The sequence below is a fragment of the Acartia tonsa genome, chromosome 4, assembly GCF_053477335.1.
Source record: "Acartia tonsa isolate MP-2025a chromosome 4, ASM5347733v1, whole genome shotgun sequence".
NCBI lineage: Eukaryota > Metazoa > Arthropoda > Copepoda > Calanoida > Acartiidae > Acartia > Acartia tonsa.
Genome location: NC_137263.1, coordinates 24,018,488 through 24,042,358, shown reverse-complemented (window position 1 = coordinate 24,042,358; position 23,871 = coordinate 24,018,488). Strand labels below are relative to the sequence as shown.

The window sequence follows — 23,871 nt, the reverse complement described above, 5'->3', positions numbered from 1 at the left end:
TTTTTTTTGGGGGGGGGGGTCGGTGTCCCACCCTCCTAGAAAATAGCCTAAAACCACCGGAGGACCAGTAGGTATATTCCCAGAAGAGTAGAGCCCAATTTGTTCAGCAGTTACTGAGATTTTACAAAAAATGTAAAAAAAAATTTATTTTTGGGGGGTGGTTTTTTTTAGTTTTTTGGGGGGTTGGGGGTGTCCCACCCCCAAGGAAAATAGCTTTAAACCTTCATAGGACCAGTAGGTATAATCCCTGAAGAGTAAAGCCCAATCGGTTCAGCGGTTACTGAGATCTTAAGCTTCAGACGGACAGACAGACGGACAGACGGGCAGACATCAAGCTACTTTGTATTATAGATAAAACTTATGTATAAATTTATTCTTCCAAAATAAAACTTAGTTCAAAGTTTTCCACTTAACAATAACAACCAAACCAAACAATTCATAGTCAATGCATATAAATGCAGATAAAAACTAATAAACAATTACCCTTTCTTTTAAAATATTTAATTGTCTGTGTGTGTCTGTAATTCTAATAAATTTTAAAAAGGTTTTGCTGAGGTTTAAAGCTACTTTATACATGTGATTTTGTACACTTTTGGCTTGGATAAAAAAATGAGGTTTGATGTAATATACATACATTCTTAATATTTCAATAATTATTCTTATTTAGAGTGATGGTCAGAGTAGCGAAATGGCTGACTCTCTCCGCCTTATGAAGATGAGACTTGAGAACCTGATCCTGTATCAGGTGGACCCGGACTCTCTGCTCTGCCAGGAACAGATATCAGACGGCAACTTTGGCAAGGTGTACAGGGCCGAGATTAGGATCCCCGCCTACGGTCAGCTCAGCCCAGTCTCAAACAGAATTGTGGCGGCAAAGTTTCTGAGTGTTGAGGCTGGGGACAGGGAGCAGTCAGAGTTCATGAAGGAGGTGAGGCTGCTGGCTGGCCTAGAGGATGAAAACATCTCCAGGGTGCTGGGCGTCTGCGAGACTAGGTTCCCGTTCTTTGTCATCATGGAGTACTTGGAGCATGGGGATCTAAATAAGTTTTTACGGACACATTTGCCTGAGGACGCCCCGTTCATCCCGCCTGGGACCAAGACCCTGACCTTCCCAAGCCTCATCTACATGGCCACACAGATAGCCTCGGGGATGAAGTATCTAGAGAGCTTGAATTTTGTACATAGGGATCTTGCTACCAGGTAGTTTTTGAAAATTCTATCTAGATTTTGTTCGATGGGAGGGTCATAGAACTAGAAGATAATATTTTTTTTATGAAAAGGGATTGTCATATTTTGGTCAGTTTTAGACCAGCTAATTTTTAAAATCGGTAAAGGTTGATTTCCCTGAGGCTTTCTGGGGGCTAACACGCGGCAGCCGAGCCCTGCTTACAAGAGTCTATATACAAATATAATACTAGCAAGATACTTTTAATTATAATGATTAAATACTATATCATGCCTAGAAGCTATTGATGTAATTATGTAGAATAGTCAATCTTTTGTCAATATATAAGATGTGTATTTATTTGTAGAGTGAAGGAGAGGGCGGGGGGGGGGGGAGTTGAGTAATATTGAATCTAAGGAAATAGTTTATAAATACACTGGGTAGACCTGAGGGCAAAGCGATATCTGGATATATTGTTCAATTTAACTTGAAAGGGCTCTCCGCCGATGGAGCTATAGGAATTCCAAAGATTCTATACATTTAAACACACACACATACACACACACTCACACACACACACACACACACACACACACAAACATATATTACATTACTTTGTACTCAATCTATTCAAGTCTGACATACTTTAGGATAAAGGTTATTCAAGAGAAAAATCCTATTTATGTTTAAAAATACTTTTATGCTTATACTTGGCATCTACCCATTTAAAGTCAGCTGGCTTCGGCGGCCGATTTTAAAAGACTGCGGCTAATTAAGAAAACAGTCGAGAATAAAAATGTCGGCTCTGGTTGAATTTCCTGCATCTAGCAGTCTTTAGCCCTCGGCTGATTTGATAATAGTGCCTTTTTTGATTTTTAAAAATGTTTTTAAAGCATGATTGTCAATCGCATGATAACAAACTTGGGTTGAAAACAACTGCGACAGTGGCTGACAAGCCTTATTTTTTTCTGACATCGCTAACATATGTTTCATGACATTTTCAGAAAAATTATCTTAAAAAAGCTTCGCGTCTTTTGAACAACATATCCTTTAAACTATTAATTTACTACAGCATACTTTTATTCTGTCTAGAATTCAAAGATAAAAGCTATACTAGTCTTAAAGTCTAATATCACTATTATGTAACATTAGTGCAACAGTCTTGTACACCTCAATAATGTGTTGTCATACTACAGTTTACGAATTTAAGAAATTGTTGAAAACTGAGAAGGCGTCTTTATTTAAATTAATATCAAATTCAGCCGAAAAATTTCGCAATTATACATCATATGTAAGTTAGAATATTATTAGAATTAAAATTTGCAACATACATAAAATCATTTTTTGTTTTTAGATAAAAAAAAATCTGTTAAACATTAAAACAAGTCTGCAATATTATGGAAGGTTAATTTTGCCCTTTTTTAATGTTTTGCATATTAGAATTTGTCTATATGAAAAATGAAACTTCAGTCACCTAATACCATAAAAATCTCCAAGGCTAGGGACACAGCCGCTAGTTATAACAATTTTAACTTAAGTTAAGGTTTACAAGCTTGTACGTACAATGTTGTAAATGCCAGTCTCAACCATTATTTCAGTTTCAACACTTTTGGGTTGTAAAGCCATCCGTTTTCTAAGATAGGGTCGGATTATTCAATTATTTTAATTATGGAATACCTTTGACTTTAATTTAACCCTCTCAACCTAAAGCTTAGCATGTTTTAGGCTATTTTATGGGAGGTAGGTTATGATTATGCTAAAAAAATGCTTTAAAATTAAAGTCGTAAATCTCAAAATTATGCATACCTAAAAGCAATGTTGGATCAAAAAGGCAACTTCAAAGTCTTTAAGGAATGAGAATTGTTTCATACTGGACTATGACTAATTCCTCGGGTCCTCGAAAACCTAAAAAATACATTTTTAAAATAAATTGAAATAACTTATTTGAATAAATGTCACGATACACGTCTGTTGTAAATTTCTTCACGAAGAATAAAAATTAAAAGAAATATCTTTATTCTTTATTCGGTACTTTCACACAAAGTACTCCGTTAAGCACTGAAATCACCCATCCTTATTTTGAAATAAATTGATGATAAAGAGGAGGGGTAGTTTTTCGTTTGTTTGTTTATTTCTTTAAGCCATATTAGGTTAGGTTACATACGCTAATGAATTTCCCGCAGGGTTAAAGCCCTTCACTGGGGTTAGGCAAACAAAAAAATCAACTCATCTTTCTATAAATTTTAAAGATAAGGTGAGGTTGCATATGCTCCGCAAGCACTTTGTGTGAAAGCACACTTTATTCTTACACACAAAAAATAACAGGGAGATGAAGCAACGTTGGTGTAAATGTCACTTCCTGTGAAAAAATCTTTTAACCTTTTTTTTGCAAATGTTAGAATGCTTAGAATTTCATGCTGACTTTTAGCTTGCTTTTACTTTCTCTAGTAGGATCCTTTTAATCGCCTGTTTGACTACTCATAACCCCCCCCCCCCCCTCTTATCCATCCATTGTTTTCAAAATCTATTTTCTAGCCCTTATAAAGCCTTAAACCTATTAAACAATAAATAATTTATAATCTGACAATTTTGGACGCTCTGTGACGCCAAATACATGTATATTTTTCTTTTCCACATTTTGTTACTTTTGAAAGTGTTTATCGGTAACATAAATATGAAAGGATGTTATTATTTTAACTAATTTATCACTTAGTATTACTATTACGCCATATTTAGGTATAACAAAGGCACAAAAAAAGATTGAGGGTTATGTCTGCATCAGTAGCAACTGAGCAGATATTGCTCACTCTCTTGCTGTTTTCTTAAACAAGTAAAAATGCTCATTATTTCATTTTAAAATGACTCAGGTGGGGAAATTACAAACTTCAAAGTCATTCATTTGTTTTCTTAACAATCTTAAATGTATTTTCTTTTTAAGCGCCGCTTCTTTTTAGTTCGTTGTTGTCTGTTCGTTTGTCCGTCATTACGTCAAGTAAGTAACGTTAACAAGTCTAATTTTGGAAAATTTTAAAGAGCAGTTAATAAAAATTTTGGCAATAGTTAGTATGTTCATCATGGATTTGTTGTTAAATTGTTAACTTTGCCTTTTAGAATGTTGTCGTTAAGTCTTAAGTAAGATTAAATGAATGGATTGTAGAGTTTTTCTAAATTAACATAAAATTGTTTTTCCTAGGAATTGTCTGGTGGGTAAAGCGTATCATATCAAGATTTGTGATTTTGGGAGTGACAATGTTGAGTACTGTGCAGATTATTCCCAGCAGGATGATGGTCTTCTCATACCTCTCCGCTGGATGGCATGGGAGTCAGTACTTCAGGTATAGTTATTATTCCCAGCAGGATGATGGTCTTCTCATACCTCTTCGCTGGATGGCATGGGAGTCAGTACTTCAGGTAGAGTTATTATTCCCAGCAGAATGATGGTCTTTTCATACCTCTCCGCTGGATGGCATGGGAGTCAGTACTTCAGGTAAAGTTATTATTCCCAACAGGATGATGGTCTTCTCATACCTCTCCGCTGGATGGCATGGGAGTCAGTACTTCAGGTAAAGTTATTATTCCCAACAGGATGATGGTCTTCTCATACCTCTCCGCTGGATGGCATGGGAGTCAGTACTTCAGGTATAATTAGAAAATTACAGTTAATACATATTTCAAAGGTTTAAAGAATGTTTAGATATTTACAAATTAAAAATGTGCAAACAACGCGCATTTTCTTTAAAAATTTCTTTTTTTCTCTTTCTTCATTATTGTATTTAAAAATAGTCACACAATTTTAATTCAAATAATAAATACGCTTTAATGTTGTTATTATTGTGAACAAATTCTACAACACACATATGTATAATGTATATAGCAACGGATTATTTAAATTTTCTACATATTAACCTTGGGCCCCTTGATTGCATAAAAATTAATCTGACATTTATACCCGCAGATTAAGATCAGTTTACCCATACATTTATGTTAGATTCGTAATTCATTTAATTCCATCTAATTCCAGCAATAATAACCTTAATCCAAATATGTATTTTACTTATAGTCAAATAATTTTCTAAGTTGAGCGGTTGCGCCCCTAGAATTTAGAGGTTCTAAATTCAAATTGGAAAAAAAGCAGAAAAAAAGGTTTAGATTAAAAATTAATAGATTAAGCCTATGACCTATGTGAAGAAGCTTCCCTATGGGTCAAGAGAATATGCAGTTCACCCCCAAGTACGATAATCAAAAGTGTCCCTTCTGTAAATTAAAATTATTTGTGAAAAAGTTTAAACAAACAAATTTTGAAGCCAACGAATGAGAAATCATCCTTATAAAATGTTGGGTACTAGTTTAATTTACAATCTAATGCCCTCCCCCTCTCTCCATGTGTTTCGGCCCCTTTATCTAGTTTTGAAAAAGTATTTGGCATCAGAAGATATATCACTCCTTAGAACATGATATAAAATCTAGACAGACACACATTCTTAATTCTAGCTTCAGTTTCTTTAGTATGGCGTTTGAATTCATTTCTGTTTATGTAGGTGCCGCCTATTCCATAGTTCCTATACAAATAGTCAGGGACAAAGGACCAGGATTTTGACAAACCATTCTAAGTGAAAATTTCCCCAAAACCCACCTCCTTCTCCCCCCCCCCCCCCCCCTACTTGCTTACTTTCCTTTAGTTACAAGTTTAATGCCAACATTAGGCCACTTTTCATTTTATTAAAGCTATAAAATAATCAAAAAAAAATAATTTAAAAATATTAAAATTAGTATGACGCTTAAGGAAATGACAATAAATTTACATTCCTTGTTATTTTTTGCATACACACACTCACATGCAAATAATTATGTAAATAAATTCGCAGGGTTGGTCCATTTTTGTGCAAACACATACACTTTTGCGGCCTTCTTGGATTTCTTAGAATAAACATTACCAAGTTTATTTGCCCAATTTAAAAGTTATGCTATTGCAAATTAAGAACTGTGAAGAAATGTTAACCCTGGAAGTTTAAGAAATGATAGATAGATAGATTCATATTTTGCATCTGAATGCTGTTAAAGCTTACACAAAATAACTTTTTTTAACCAATCATGAGAAATGGGTGATTTCACGCAAAATCCTAAATTGTGTAGTCTACTCTACATTTCATTTTCAAGTTTTAAGCGTTTTAAAAGAATATTAGGGTGTTTTTACTGTAGATTTCATGTTGATTACAATTTATGTGGGCGGAATATATGATCTAGATGCATTCATTGCTTAATCCATAATACGTCCTATGTTTAATCCTTTAATTATGTTTATAAAATAATAAAATAGACGAAACCATGATGCTCAGATCATTATATAAGAAGTCAAATAAAATAACAAATTTATATTAATGCATAATAAAACAGAAATTTGTACTTTTTGAAAGAGAGAAACATTTTATATTAAACTCTGTGTACAATGTTCGTATATATAGTTAGTTAATATGTTTTTACATAAGTTGCATTTTTAGGAGAATCTTTCATTGATTTGCCTTTAAATTTTTGGCTGTTGTCCAAAGCCAATTCTCATATTTAAATTTGGACTAAGAATTTCAAAAGTTTGGCTTTTGATTCCCTTTTTTATAGGAACACTCATTGTTTGTTTCTTCCCCCCCCCCCCTTCTTCTTATTATTATATAGTTATATTATTAGTTTTAAGTTAAGATTAGAATGCAATTTGACTCCTCTTTTAACATAAGATTTGTTAACTGTCGTGGTCTAGGGCTCCTCTCAAGTAACAGCAAAAGGCATAGACTAAATAGGATTTCACACAAAATCAAAGAACTGGAATACTCCAACAATGGCATACCTTCCTTATATGCTCTCTTAGAAACAAAATTAAAACCTAGCAAAAATACCCCAAATCTCCCAAATAATTGTAGTTACATCGGGGAAACGTCAGGAGGAAAAGGAGGGATACTATTATATTCTCATAATAGCTTGGAAACTGAAAATTTTAAAGTAATTTCATCAAAACATGCATGTTACATTAGACTGAAGATAAAAGAAAAATATATTGAGAACATTATAGTGTATCTCCCATGCGACATATTGGAGTGTTTTACTGTTCTTTCTGAAATCGAAAAATTCATTGTAAACAATAATATAAGCAATTTTTGCATATATGGTGATTTCAATATATCATTTGATTCACCTCACCATTCTTGTAAAGCTAAGCGGTTACAAAAATTTCTAAGCAAATTTAACTTGTTTGATCTAGCAGACAAATTAGGCAGTAATCATGCATATACTTGGTCCACTATTCGAAATAAAAAATTACATACTAGCAATATAGATCATTTTTTTGTCAATTTCGATGGTTTTACTTCCATAAGATTTGAGCACAATAGCTTTAGTGACCACATGCATGCGACAGTTAGCTTTAAAAAACCATACGTATATACATCTCCTAAATGGAAAAATTATTTATTTCGAAATAAGGACTTTACCTCTATGCTGGAAAAAAAAGCTACTGAATTTTTGTTCGATTACGCAGATCCCGGCATTTTATTAAAGTCTAAAGAATTTTATGTTGAAAACCCAACTTGCTTAGATAATGAAATGTCATTTAATAGCCTCGAGTATAAAGATACAACTGCTTTTTTTAAACTTCTGAAGCATCTTAAAAATGAACATGATCGTTTTTTCTCTAAATATAAACTGAAAAATTTTCATAAAACACAAGAATTTAACAAGCAAGTTAACATGTTGTATGAAAATTTAAGTAGATTTAATTCCAGAGATACATTAAATCAAATCCAAAATCTAGTAAAAACCCAACAAGATTATTTCAAAGGTCTAGTTTTTACACAAGCGGAATTTAAATATATGCAAAGATTAAAAGTTGATGGGGCAAACAATAGCTATACATTTAAACATATACCAAATCTTAAGAAGCAGAATTACAAATTAAAAATTGATGGTAATACAGTAACATGTCCCCATAAACTAGCAAATATATTTGCAGAAAATCATGCCAAAATTGTGTCCCCTGAAAACATCCCCCCCTCTGAATTAAAGGGTTTACTAGAGGACTATGATTTGACATTAGATGAAATATTTCCGCAAATTAAAAGTCTTACTTCTCCTTATTCTACATCTATTGAGTTTAAGAATATAATTAAGTCTATGAAAAACTGTTCTGCCCCAGGAATTACTTCAGAAACAAAAATTCTATTTGAGTTCTTAATTAATATTTTTCCAAATTTTATAACAAGAGCTTTGAATAACTTATACAATATCGACATTGATCAAAGCCCCTTTAAATTCATAAAAGATAGAAATATAATTTTCATTGCCAAGAAAAATAGTGACCTTTTGTCACCTGACGACTATCGTGGCATAGCGTTATTGGAAACTGTGTATAAAATTCTGTCTAAGGCACTGAATAAAAAACTTAATGTCCATCTTCATAAAATTATTCATAGTCAACAATTTGGCTTTGTTCCTAACAGAACAATGTCCAATGCATCAATTAACATTACAGCCGCCATAAACCACATTGTTAAAAAGAAGGACAATGCTCAAATCATTGCACTTGATTGGTCACGTGCCTTTGACACAATTTTACCCTCAGTTATTGACTCAATCTTATTGCATATATTTCCCAATGGTAGTTTTGCAAAAACGTTTAATCAACTTACAAATAACGGTAGATTTAGAGTAGCTATAAAAGGAACATTCTCCAAATTCTACAAGTTAAAAAGGGGGTCAGCTCAAGGTGACCCACCCAGTGGAAGTAAATTTATAATTACAAACCATATATTTATAAGATGCTTAATCAGCGAAAAATTAAAGCATATTTTCTATAAGATTGGAAAGAAACATACCAAACCTAAAAGTTTTGCTGATGATTCTATTTTAATTTCTCAATTGAAGACAAATAAGGATGTTAATGATTTAAAACAGTTATTGCACAAACTTGAGAAAGGTATCGGGCTTCATATAAACTTTAGTAAGACAAAAATTTTAACCCATGGCACCTTCCCCCCCGATCTTGCTTCTATAGGGAAAATTGTCGACAAACTTAAACATCTTGGAATTTACCTCTCCTTTAATCAAAATTTAGCAAGAATTCATACTTATGATGAATTATGTAGTAAACTTGAAAAAAAAGCAAAGTCAATTCCTCTAAAAAGCAGTTATAATTTGATTAAAAGACGCAATCTTTGTAGCCATTTATTATCAGCCTGTGCTTACCATGTATACAGAATTTATCCCCCTGACGAGAAATATTGTAAATCAATTTGGAAAATTATTTCAAAGTTTTTATGGTCTAGTAGAAATCCTGATGGAAAAATATCATACAGATATAAAATTTCACAAAATCGTATAGAACAAGATTTCACTCAGGGTGGTTTGAACTTTCTAAAACCTGACACCCAAGCATTTTCAATATGGTTAAATAGTTTTATGAATTGTCTAAGATTTTCTTCCCAACATAATGATACTACCATTAGCTTAATTTTAGAACATAAACATCTAAACATTCAAGCAATGTTACCTACATTTAGTTATAAAACAATAATTGAGCATCAAAATTTCTTTAAGAGTCTTTATCCATGTGCAGGTGGTAATTATTTTCATAAGCTAAGTGAGTTTTTTTATGATTTAGAACATGAACCATCCACGTTTTTCCAATCCCCCATTATTTCATCCAATTTTGCTAATATTTCAACACCTTTTAATAAACACGATGAAAATATATTACTTAAAACTAAGAAGCTAACCATCGCTTCCATATTTGAAACAAGAAAAATTGATGAAAATGTATTGTTTTTGCCATGCATAAAATCTGATCTATCGAATATAATTAGAGATGTTTCTTTAATAAATAAATTGAGTAAACTAGTAGAGTCAACAAAAACAGCTTTTCCTAGAGATTGTGTGTTTAGCATGAAGAGAGCAAAGCAACTTTTGATTCCAATTGGAACAGTTTTTTTAAAGAACAAATCTGTATTTTCTCTCCATTTTAAACTAATTCATAGAAATAAAAACTCATGTGAGCTACCTGCACTAAAAACTAGAGTGAGTGATAAGTTATATATTCCAGACAAAGAAATGCTTTCTATGTCGTTAAAAAAAATATTTAGCATGCCAATTATTTTATATTATAAAAATTTTATCCTTGAACAAATGAACAGAACATTAAATAGTAAAAATAAACTATATAAATTTAAATTAACTGATTCAAATTTATGTTCAAAATGTAATATAATAAGTTCAACAGAACATGCCCTCTATTTCTGTGTGTTTCCTACCTATTTTATACATAAACTTGCATTATTTCTAGATTATGTTCTAAATGATAGTAAGCCAGAATTCATCTTTTTAAAAGAAAACTTTTACTTATACAATATGTTTTATGAAGGCTTTTCAAACGATTTCTATCTACAATTATCCCATTTAATTTTAGTTGCAAAAGATAGATCTTTAAAAATAAGCATAGAGGACGATTTCATTAAGTGGGATGACAACAATTTCTATGCACACTCTATTCTTTTATCTCAATTTACTTGTAAACTCCTTCATAATGCTGGCTTGAATAACAATATAATATATGATTTTATTAATTTCATATCAAACTAAGCCTAACATACACATTGTTTCTTTTATTCGTTCTATGTGGATCGATTTATGTCTTAATTTTATCTTTTTATTATTATTATGTTTTAACTATGTTTGTATATTATTTCGTATTGGAATAAATATTTAAATGTCAACATATTGTTTATAATAAGGTTCTGGGAGCTAATTAATAGATAGTTGTCTTAATTTTGTGTGAAAAAAAGAACCAATAATTTCCAAATAGTTCTCTATTTTTCTTAATTTTGTCTGCCTGTTTTAAACAAAATTCTGGGTAAAAAAGTTTATAATTTTTATATTTTTCAGAAACGGTTCACCACAAAATCCGATGTGTGGTCATTCGGTGTGTGCCTGTGGGAGATCCTCAACTTTGCGGGGCTTCGGCCCTACTGCGAGCTTACCGACCACCAGATCATGTCGTGCCTGGCTGCCAAGTCGCTGCCCATGCTGGCCCAGCCCTCACCTTGCCCTAGGGATCTGTATGAGCTAATGACAGAGTGTTGGAATGAGAGTGAAGTGCTTAGACCAACTTTCAGAGAAATTCATCTCTTTTTGCAAAGAAAAAACCTAGGCTATTCGCCAAACTAAATCTATAGAGTAGCTACGCTAATAAAAAAAAGACAATGTATCTAGTTAAATTAAAAGTCAATTAATTTTGTGATAAAGAGAAGAAAAAAAGATTTGAAGTGAAAATTGAAAAGAAATAAGTGCAGTTGAATAATATAGAAACAATATAGATTAGAAGTTGATTGATTTCATACCCCAGTGACGAATATAAACAAACAAATAACACTTTGCTTGCCTTCGAGTTTGCAAGATATCGGTGTTCCCAGGCTTACGCAAATTGTCATATTTGCAAAGTGTTATATAAGCACAATTAGATAGCAAAAATTATAAGTGGGGCTTTGATAATGAAATTGGATCTAAGAAGAAGGATTAGTTCGCGCTCCTTGCTGTTATTTGCAGAATTAAGTTCACACCAATATATATTATTATTATAGTATAATACATATTATAGTATGGATCTTTTAAGCAGAAGCATTTCATCAAATTGTATTTGAATTTTGAATTGCATTATAATAGTTTACATTTTAAATCGAAGATATGTATAGTATATGTCAACTGAAAAATATTTCTCTTTCTTTTTCAGTGCAGCAAAAAAAGCAATGAATAAATTCAACTTTTCAACATTGAAGATTTTTCAGTTTTAATATCCACGTTTATAAAATGTTTGTATACAATGTGCTTGAAAATACAAAAAAAATCCTATTTCTAAAAGATCTATTTAATCAATGCTGACTTTTCTAACACCTGTGAAAGCAAAACAGGATTTAAGCACATAACAACCCCCCCCCCCCCTTCCTCTAATATATGATTACCCCTAAGATGTCCTTCCTTCACCCCCCCCCCCTCCCCATACTTCCTTCCTTATTAACCTTTAGAAGAAGAAGCAAGCAGTCAGGACTGGAGAGGATAATAGAAGATAAATTTATCTTCACCTCAACCTCCATTAATTATGCATTAAGATTTAGCATAGAAACTTTTTTGGGGGAAATTACATTTTTATTCATTATCCTATCCTTGAATACCTCGCAAACGCCTGAAAATTATTTCATGTTAAGGATTAAGTGTTGAAATGTGTTGATAATCCCTTGATCACCACACATTCCTTTGCCTAATTGTTATGCCATAGACGTCCATGCGGGGGAGGGGGATACTGTAGAACCTTTGAGAAGCTGGTAAAAGTGTCTTCTAAAAAAAGGGGACAAATTTGATTTGGCCGAAGTATCAAGATTGACGTCAGATTTTCTTCTAATGTGACGCGAATCGAAATAATTTTTCCAAACGATGTATTATTTGTCACCTTTTTGAAGAGACACTTTTACCACCTTCACCTTTGAAGCCCCTCATTTTACTCCCATTAAAAGCTTGGACGTGTAGTGTCCCTATAATCTATACCCCTGCAGATCTCAACATTGGCAAAGTTAGGAGCATGAAACTTAGTCTTACAAATTCTAGAAAGTCCATTAATGATGCATTAAATCTTATAATCTGTAGTTTAACGCAAATTTACGGATAAAAGCATACTACGTACACCAAAGGATTCCTTTTCATCTTTGAGATTAGGTTTCTTGCTCCCAACTGTAGTATTTATACAGTTAAGATGATGAAAACAGGAGGAATTAACTAAATAAATATTTAGAAAAACAAAACTTTTCAAGATATATTAAAATAAAAACAATAACTTCTATTAGATTTCGGCTTAGTAATATAAACCAAATTAATAGGAATTTAATCTTTAAAAAATATTAAAGAAAGCATAAATTAAAAACTTTATAAAAAATGAAGGTGCTCCATAAATGCCACACATTTTCATAACCACAATGATTCCAAGTATGCAAAAAGAAATAAAAGCTAATAAATTTAAGAGAATCTTTAATAATGAGGATAGAGTGGTAAGGGTAGATTTAGCTTTTACAATATTTCGCGGTTTTGGTGATTTTTTATTGTTAAAAATATGTGGAGTTAATGGCGCACCAAATTTGAAGCCTTGCCAAAATTAATATGCAAAAAAAGTGATAATAATTTGAAATGGTTCTAATGAAAGCATATCAATTTGATAATCAATTAAATATTGTGTCTATTGTCTTAAGTCATTTAATAATATATAATTGAATGTAATTGTTTGAAAACTCATTTAATCAGAGCTTTATTGTTATTTTATACTTGTTTTTATCATAATTTTCAAATATCAATAGATTTTAAAGAAAAGGGAAATTTAAATTTAAAACAAAAATTAATTAATTTTACTTTAATTTTCTCTTATTCTTTAATTATCACTGAGCACGCTAAAGTACACAAACACTGCCGTTTAAACATTTTTAATATCATTTTCATCTTCTTAAATATAAATTTAAAATCAATATTTATTCCAACTTAAATGTACCAGTTTCATGTTTAAAACAATTCTATATTGTACAAAAAATAAGAAATTTTAAAAAATATCGATTTGATTTTACTGCTTTTACTGTTGAAAAATTATGATGAAAAATTATTTATTCAAAAGGCCAGGTTATACTTGCCTTAACCTAAAAATAGCATAAATACAAGAAACCAACATTAAATTAGATTTTTAATTATTTTGAGCTTAAAATTTACCAGTGCCTATAGCTTTTCCCGCTTTTCAAATTTAAAAAAGAATTATTTTACATTTAGCCAAAAAAATTAGAGGGGATGTGATTTTGTCCTATGGCCTTAAACCTTCCCTGGACCAATGCAAAAATTTCCTGAAAATTATAAAATGATCAGTTCAAAAGTTTACGAGATCTTACTGGACTTACATTTATAAGTTTCCCCAAATAGTGTCTGATAAACACTTTTATAATAGTGTAATTATTTCTTGAAATGGTATGAATAAGAAAGTAAATGACTAATACAGTATTAACTAAATCTTAATAATGGTTCTACAATCCTCCAACCACTCCCCAATATACTCTGCTAAACTTAGAACTATTATTTGACATACAATGTATGTCTACTTAATGGCCTTTGGTAAAAGTGGTCATCAATGTCAACATTATGTCAATCATCGATCATTATCAGATATTCTACAAATTGTATTTTGTCAATACTCTTATGTTTATATAATAACAGCACAAGAGTTCAACTGGGAGTTCTGATTTCCCATATGTCTTTATATGAATATCTGAGCACTTTGAAAGGGAATAATCTAATAATTTGGCCCAGAAACCTCTTTATATTATATCATATACAGGGTGGTTATTTTTTTATGAAATTTTTTTTGGATTAAACCCAGAAATAAAAAATTCTTTTGGCCTCTGTTGGCTGTCAAACGGCTGGCCGTTAGCAGACCATTATGGCCGGCTCAAACATAATTTTCTAAGTGGTAGTTAAAAATGATATTTGCTCTGCTAGTTTGGCTGTTAACTGCTGTTACATTTATTTGTGTAAAAGAATGTATTATTTTGGCATTAATCAATTAATTTTGCAAAAAAAAACACTGAATTACAAGTCACATTGAATTATTTAAGCAAGTAATGAAAATTTAAAATTGAAACACCCTGTAGTCATATATAAGTATGTACATATATATGAATATATATACATCCATCTCCCCTCTCTTTGTGTCTTGGTAATTTTAGCTAATTTAATATTCTAAGAGGATAAGATTTACTTTAAATATTATGTCAACACTCATATCCTTCCAATTAAGCTAACTATCAAATAAATTCTACAATAATTTTTAAATTCAAAAAAAAAAAAATTACAATCCTCATTATATGATAAAAGCGGAAAAGCATATCTGTTACTTAGGTTATATTGTTTTGTAATAATAGTAAGTGCCAAGTTTAGTTTAAGACTCCAATTTCAAATTATGACCTAAATAAAGCCTTTGATATAGAAAAGGCTTTTTATAATTCTATACCTAAGAATGGTTCTATGCTATATTTGTATGAGATGACTCTAGTCAAATTAACCACATATCCCAGTAGTTAATTATGTTTTTTATGTATTGTAAAATTATTTAGTAAATTTATTATTTCTTTTTGCCATTAAACCAAAATTTATATCAACTTTTGAAATAAAATATCGACTAACAAATCATTTGTTTTTTTCTTTTCCATGAACAAGGATGGCGATATTAAGAAGAGCAGTAAAAAGAATAGTATAGAAATATAAATAAATAGTAGTTTTAGAAGAGTAAAGGTTTAGATATCCTAGTATATAAAGTAGTATGGGTTTTTGTCTGAAAATTATGTTTTTGATAAGTACTGAACGTAGTAAGTTTGCCTTTTTAGGGATGCTTTACATAGATCCTAGGATAGTTTTAGGCTATTTGTATTTTGGATTAAAGCCTTGGGGTGTTTGGTTGCTACCCCCTTCTTATCTCTTTAAATGCAGAGTCCCTAGATGCTAAGGGGCGCACCTGCTAGTGTTAAATATGATAAACATTGGGTTAGGTCATTTGGGTATAGTCCTTTTCACGACATCCCTCCATAAGGAGCGATTCTTCGTATTTTTAAAATGGATTTTTATAGGTTATTTTAGGTTAGGTTAGGTTATATTGTGTTAGGTGATTGCCCCACAGGGTTAGGTAATTGGCCCCGCAGGGTTAGAGCCCCCCGCAGGGGCTAGAAATAGGAGAAAAGCTACTGTGAAAAATACGAAGAATCGCTCCTTATGGAGGGATGTCGTGAAAAGGACTATACCCGGTCATTTTACTATTATGGTTAGGTTAGGTTAGCGGAACTAAGATTAAGTTTGTGGGTGGAATATAGAAAGAAACTTTTAAAATGTATTTTATATAAAACTTAGGATGAAAATAAATGCCTAATTTAATAAACGATGCAAAAAAACACCCTACAATTTTTTTGTCGATAACTCTTTCTTGGTTAATTTTGCATAAAAACAGTATGACTAACAGACCTTAATTAGAAAAATTAAATAGAAGATATTTAAATAAATAGACAAAGAATTCCTATTGAAAGTCATTTAATTATGTATAGTGTATGTATACATACATATACATAAAAAGACATTCAATAACAAACACAAAAAGTGTTTAGTCGTGCTAATTTCAGCAAAAAACATCCTCAAATCAATATACAATATACATACATGCATTCGAAACATAGTGAAGTAAAAAATAGAAATCAATTGATTGATAACTGACCTCAATATTTATAAGTTTAATATTAAACAAGACTGCTATCTGTTTCCATACATATTTTCTTTAACAAGGATGACAACATCCATAAAAGCAAAGCTCTGAAACGGTAGGACAAACAGACAATACCCCTTGTATAGTGTCAGAACTGAATAATCAGAATATTAATGTATAAGAATCGAAGCAAAATTGTAAGTAAATTTGTTGAAAAACTACTTGTTGCAGGATAATGTTTATGGACATACTTACATTTTAAGGACATGATTATAGGGTTGCTTCGCTTATAATATTGTACTCCTTTGTCCCAGGAATCAATATACAAAAAATCAAATCAATCGAATAATAAGATCACATAAAAATTTGTTGTTAAAAAAGTACAAAAATTAACAAGTTTAAAATGGACATTCTGGTAATGATTATAGAGTTGCTACGCTTTCAAAATTGTACCTGACTACTACAGGAATCATCATGCAAAGTTTGAAATCGATAGGACAATTCTAACATGCCTAAATTAACTAAAAAAGGTATCTGTTACAGACGTACGGTTGGACGGACGGACCGACCCTAATTATAGAAAAGCTTCTCTTTTAAAAACGACACATGTTTTTTTACTCGCGGCTTAGAATCGATCTATTCATTGTCAAAATTATACCCAATGAAATCTAAACGTGCCTGATCTAAATTGATAAACAATAAAAGTTGCATTAAACTCAGCTACAATTTAAATAAAAAGGACAGCAAACGAGAGAAACTTCATAGATACTGTAAAATGAGGAGATAATGAAATCATTCTTTTGTAAAGGACGTTCAAAAGTAAGAAGTAGAGTATCTGTGCTACCAAAATATCTGTGTTGTCCGAAGTCCACTACATTCGTGACTCATTTTATAATTTATTTGTGTGCAATGCTTTCCTCATAAAATCTGAAATATAATATGACAACAGCAGCTAACTCGCTATCCCATATAGTTAAGTAGTAGGATGTCTCTCTGTATGCATGTTCACAAGATCTCTTAAAGGTTTGACAAACCCTTTCACAAGTATCTTAGTTTTAGTTAAGGATTGGATTAATCCCTAACCTAAAGAATTTCTTTTTTATTAAAAATATTAGGTGATGTCATTATGTTGTAAAAGTATGTTCTTCTCGTGGACATTAGTGAACACCAATTTTTTTTGTTCATGCATCATTTCATACGTGTCACACGTATGACCTGCATACTTGAGCTTTTTAAATAGATTTTTTTATGCTTTTTCTCTCTCTTTATAGCAGAATATTAGGCTGTTTTCCGTAAAGTACCTATGAGTACAGAACCATAAAATAAACTGGAAAAAAGAGTTCTTGTGCTGGTATTTTTTAAAATTAAAATGTTTGAAACACCCTACAAGGGTTAAACACAGGGAGTCACTTCTTATTATCAATTTATTTCAAAGAAAAAGGGGGAGGGGTTCTGTGCTCGATAGACACTTTGAGGGATGGCACCGAATATTCATATATATTTCTTTTTTACCCAGTAAATTATGAAAGTACTAGCAGCTTCGCCCCTAGCCTCTAGGGGCTTTGCCCCATGAGGTAGTTTTAAAAAAATAAAAAATAAAAAAGATTTCTGGTGCTCCGAACCATACTCTCTTTTCTGAGGGGGGGGGGAATTTCATTTGGGGGGTTGGGGGTGTCCCCCCCTCCCCCAAGAAAATAGCTTAAAACCACCACAGGACCAATAGGTATATACTTTGAAGAGTAGAATCCGATCAGTTCAGTGGTTACCGAGATCTTCCATAAAGTAGTAAGTTGCGTATGTGTTTGTGTTTGAAAGATCTCGTAAATGTCTGAAATTGCTTCACATTTTTCAGAAAAGGTTCACGTTAATTTGCAGAGAGTGCAAATCTTCATAAATAGAAAAAGAAAATTGGAACAAATAATGTAACAAAATAAAATTCGAATATCATTAAATATTTAAGCTTATTTATAACCAGACGTGTTCTATAAGGCCTTGTTTCCTTTTGAAGGCCATTTGTCATTGATTTTTTAAAAATAATTTTTTTGCTTGAAGACAATATTTATTTAGGTATTTAAAATATTCGCTTAAAATAAAATTCCCCTACCTTAAATATAAATTAGATAAAATAAATTTGGTAAAAGTTAAAGTGCAGGCGGGAGAAGGAATTTTGGTTAAATTATAAGATTTTAAAGTGTTTCAATTCAGGAACCTAGGGATAGGACAAAGGCTGATTTATTAATCATCACCCCCCCCCCCCCTCCTTTTATTAACGATTTTGCGCCTTGATAGATTAAGATTATAGGGTGTAATTTTGGAAAATAATACAGTGTGATTTATTATAAACTAATTCAACCCGTACCCCCCCCCCCCCCATTTCCTCCCTCCTCCCTAACGTTCTTAGCTGCTAATGGCAGAACGCGGTTAAGGAGTAAGATTCATGTATTGTCCATTGCCCCCTCTCTGCTTGGTTTCAATTCCTTTCAAGTTGAGTAATTTGCCACAATAAAGTTTTTCCCCTGCAGCAGCAAAGAGTAATTTCTTTAGAGCGAGCTTTTTGTACTACCCCCCCCCCCCCCCCAAAAAAAAAAAAAAAAATTTAAGAAATTCATTAGATCACCACCTTCCATCCCCCCCCCCCCACCCCCATCCAATAAAAAGCTTTGACTACTCTGTCCACCCCCCTCGTCACTCTTAAAGTAAAAAAACAACTTTTATATCCTATGTAGACAAACGTTTTATAGCCCCTGCATGGTTTTTTCCGGTCCACTCCTCATCGGATCTTAACCTAACCTAACTTGAAATAAGTTCAAGTAAAATAACCCATTAGTTATGTTTTAAAATTAAGTAAAACAACTGAAATTAAAATATAATCTTACCATTTTAATAATATTTTTATGCAGGAAAAATTAAATAGTTTTGAAAATGTAAATTAATCCTTGAACTAAAACTTCATACTCATAGTTCAGGGGAATTATTTCGCGTTAGGCTTAAGAAATTAAACCCAATCTTTTAGTGTGTTAGCTCAAGATAATATGAAGGGGAATAAAGAGGCAAGTAGATTTTTAGATCAAATTTCTATAATGTTTCTAAGTTTTTCATTGTATCGCTGTTCTCGACTTTTGGTCTTAGTGGGATGGATTGAATATGAATTTAAAGCTTCCCCAAGATTGATTGGCTGTTTCATTTTAATTTCCGTAGCTTAGTAAACACTGAAACAGTCTTTGAAACACACACAATCTAAGTTCATTTTTTCTTATTGAATTCGTCAGCCTTCCTGTTCTAAGGGAATAAGACAATTGATGATAAACTAATAGATGTTTAAAACACTTTGGGGACCAGTACATTTTATAGTCAAAAGATGGAAACTGGTCAAAATCTATCTAAATCTAAACTTATGGATCTTATAGTTCTTGTGTTAAACATGAAAGCATTTTGTTGGTTTAAAGTACTTTCATTTGTAATATGCCTTACCCTGTATTTTGTCTAAAAGCTCAAAACCAGTATTTTTAGAAAAGTTGTCTTCAATTTTGTCTCAAATAGGGAGATATTAAAAATTTTATAAAACTAAATATAATCTTAAACCAGGCTATGATTTCTTTCCAGATATTTGAGCTTTCTAAGCTACGTAAAGATGCTAAATGCTGTATCCACTTGATTTGATGCTCAACTACCTATAATACAATACATACACACACATAAGAGTATTCATATGTTTTAAACTATTTACATTTTTAAATAGCGAATCTACTGTATAACGTACATGTCTGTCCGTCTGTCCTTCCATCCTAAAGGGAAATATGGTAGAGTTAGACGACTCAAGTTGAAGAATATGATGAACATCTACTTAATAACTCACTTGGTCTGTAGGTCTGTCTCTAATGCCTCAACGAACAACAAGTTTTAATTATGTTTTATTTCTGCTATTTTAATCAAATAAAACCATTTATTAAAACGCTTATGAAGGTTGTCATTTTTATTGAGTACGTAATATTTCTATAATTTTCCATCTTAACGTATTAAGAACGTTTGTCCTATAATTTTCTGAAAAAAATATTCGTTTTTATCGTAATTAAAACTTATGAAAGAATTAAGTAAAAGCCTTGTGCTTTGATTTTTAATGTGCTGTTTTCAAGTAGCACCTCTATATACTTATATATATGTGTATTTATTTATTATATTTTAAAGAAATGTTCCGTAAAGGAAAGGGAGATTTCTGAGCAACATATAGAAGCCCAAGAAATTCGCAAGGGTTCGCCAATTACAGCGGTAGCCGCAAGTTCTGCAATTAGCGGATTAAAAAAAACTGCTGGACCAATCATCTACGTTCTAAACAAGAATATTTATGCCCATCAGAGCTAAATTTTAATAATTTAAGCTTGCTATATTTCTGTGAATATTACATTCGGGCGTACGTACCTTTTTTTTAGTTATAGAGTAGCTAGGGAAATAAGACTGACGGGTGCAGGATCCTGATTTCACAGATAACAATTTCACTCTACACTTTCCAATAATTGAAAATGGAAGGAATCCATTATCAGGAGCGCAGCTCTTCTATAACTATGGTATGTCCTCAGTCGTACGGTTGTATTTTTTTACAAGCTTCACTAATCAGTTGTCTCCTTGTTAAATGCCAGCCATATTATTGGATGTCCTTGATTGGTTTTAAATATTTTGTAAACTAAAGATTAAGAAATTTTTTACCCCTTTCAAATATTCTTTCAATATGTTTTTTTTAATAGTTTATTTGAAGCTCTTTATAGTGCCATTACAAATGATTAATGGTAGGACTATACACAGACTGAATTACCAATAGCAGGCCCGTATACATTTTAATTGACCAATTGTAGACCAGTATGACGTCATTTATTATAGGCACTATAAAAAGCTTCTATGTAAATACTTTTTTTTTTACAAAATTGACGTCATCACAAAATTTTTGACTGGGTTCTTTGTTACCAAAATGTCATAGCTGCGCTACTTATGTAGGTAAAATTGTCCTTGTTTTTACCTATTATTTTGAAGGGAATATGTTGGCAACATCTTTGCATTCACATTTAATCAATAGTTAAATCTGAGCAAAAGGTTTTATTTAATTTAATTGATAGATATCTTAGCAATATCATTCCAATTACAATTTTGGGCTCATAAATGAAAGTGCTGTTGGACCAAAAAAAAACAGGTATTTTTGATTGAGAAAATTTAAGATAAAATTTGTGACTGTATTGTACACTTACTTTGTCCAATATAAATGTTGAAGATAAATGTTGGCGTCCGAACTGATAGGAGAGGGTGTCGGATTTAAATGTTAAGATAAGAATAAGCACATTAGCCTGGACCAAATAGTGATAAAATATCCTTGCAAGGTAGTATATGTAAATTATACCAGGCTAACCCCACACATATATCTGTCTATGTAGGGAAATATGTGTAAATTATACCAGGCTAACCCCACACATATATCCGTCTATGTAGGGAAATATGTGTAAATTATACCAGGCTACCCCACACAAATATCTGTCTATGTAGGGAAATATGTGTAAATTATACCAGGCTAACCCCCACACATATATCTGTCTATGTAAGATAATATGTGTAAATTATACCAGGCTAACCCCACACATTTATCTGTCCATGTAGGAAAATATGTGTAAATTATACCAGGCTAACCTCACACATATATCTGTCTATGCAGGGAAATATGTGTAAATTATACCAGGCTAACCCCACACATATATCTGTCTATGTAGGGAAATATGTGTAAATTATACCAGGCTAACCTCACACATATATCTGTCTATGCAGGGAAATATGTGTAAATTATACCAGGCTAACCCCACACATATATCTGTCTATGCAGGGAAATATGTGTAAATTATACCAGGCTAACCCCACACATATATCTGTCTATGCAGGGAAATATGTGTAAATTATACCAGGCTAACCCCACACATATATCTGTCTATGTAGGGAAATATGTGTAAATTATACCAGGCTAACCCCACACATATATCTGTCTATGTAGGGAAATATGTGTAAATTATACCAGGCTAACCTCACACATTTATCTGTCTATGCAGGGAAATATGTGTAAGTTATACCAGGCTAACCCCACACATATATCTGTCCATGTAGGGAAATATGTGTAAATTATACCAGGCTAACCCCACACATATATCTGTCTATGTAGGGAAATATGTGTAAATTATACCAGGCTAACCCCACACATATATCTGTCTATGTAGGGAAATATGTGTAAATTATACCAGGCTAACCCCACACATATATCTGTCCATGTGGGGAAATATGTGTAAATTATACCAGGCTAACCCCACACATATATCTGTCTATGTAGGGAAATATGTGTAAATTATACCAGGCTAACCCCACACATATATCTGTCCATGTGGGGAAATATGTGTAAATTATACCAGGCTAACCCTCACACATATATCTGTCTATGTAGGAAAATATGTGTAAATTATACCAGGCTAACCCTCACACATATATCTGTCTATGTAAGAAAATATGTGTAAATTATACCAGGCTAACCCCACACATATATCTGTCTATACGGGGAAATATGCGTAAATTATACCAGGCTAATTCCACACATATATCTGTGTGTAAATTATGGCCCAATTAGATCAATTCTTTCTTAGTCACAATTACATTGAACAGAATAGTCGAACAGACAAATTACAATTTCCTAAAGCGAAGCTTTTCTATATTTAGGGAGTGATCGTAAGGCCTTTATCATGCATTTAGGGTAGTTTAATTATCCCAGGGTTTTTTAATTGAATGTGTTAAATGGCTGTATTATCTTAACAATAAAACCCTGGCTGTGTGACTCAACAGAGGCGTGACGGGTATTATACCCAAGTTATAGAGCAACTTATTTCTAAAAATAAAATAAATATTCAAAGCAATGTATATTCATACTAGCGGATTCGCCCCTAGTCTCTAGGGGCTTTGCCCTAAGAGGTGATCAAAAAAATTAAGGTAAAATTCGTAAAAGGAACAAGGAAATCTCCTGCAAAAAAAAAGGACCAAGGAAATCTTCTGCAATAAAAAAAAATAAAAAAAATGGGGTTTTTGTTTTTTGTTTTTTTGGGGGTTGGGGGTGTCCCACTCCCCAAGAAAATAGCTTTAAACCATCACCGGACCAGTAGGTATAATCCCTGAAAAGTAAAGCCCAATCGGTTCAGCGGTTGCTGAGATCTTAAGCTTCAGACGGACAGACATCGTTCTACTTTGTATTATAGATGTATATTTAGCGTATGTGTAAAGTTAATTTCTGCGATTCAGCAAAATATTTGGACCAAGTCAACTTTTTATGAGAACAAAGCAGTAAAATTTAACCTATGTTGGGTACCTTTTGGTAATAAATCACTATTTAGGACATCTTGTCAGG

At 32.1% G+C, this 23,871-nt stretch overlaps 1 protein-coding gene across 1 annotated transcript in view; it reads left to right on the top strand.

Annotated features, from left to right (window-relative positions):
- Positions 1-12,990, top strand: part of LOC145316511 (discoidin domain-containing receptor 2-like) — a 59,915-nt gene extending 46,925 nt beyond the window's left edge. The window contains exons 10-12 of the mRNA XM_080157084.1: positions 668-1,200; positions 4,359-4,500; positions 11,084-12,990. Of these exons, the coding sequence (XP_080013210.1) occupies positions 668-1,200; positions 4,359-4,500; positions 11,084-11,365 (957 nt within the window). The 3' untranslated portion in view covers positions 11,366-12,990. The remainder of the gene's footprint in view (positions 1-667; positions 1,201-4,358; positions 4,501-11,083) is intronic.
- Positions 12,991-23,871: the final 10,881 nt, after the last annotated feature.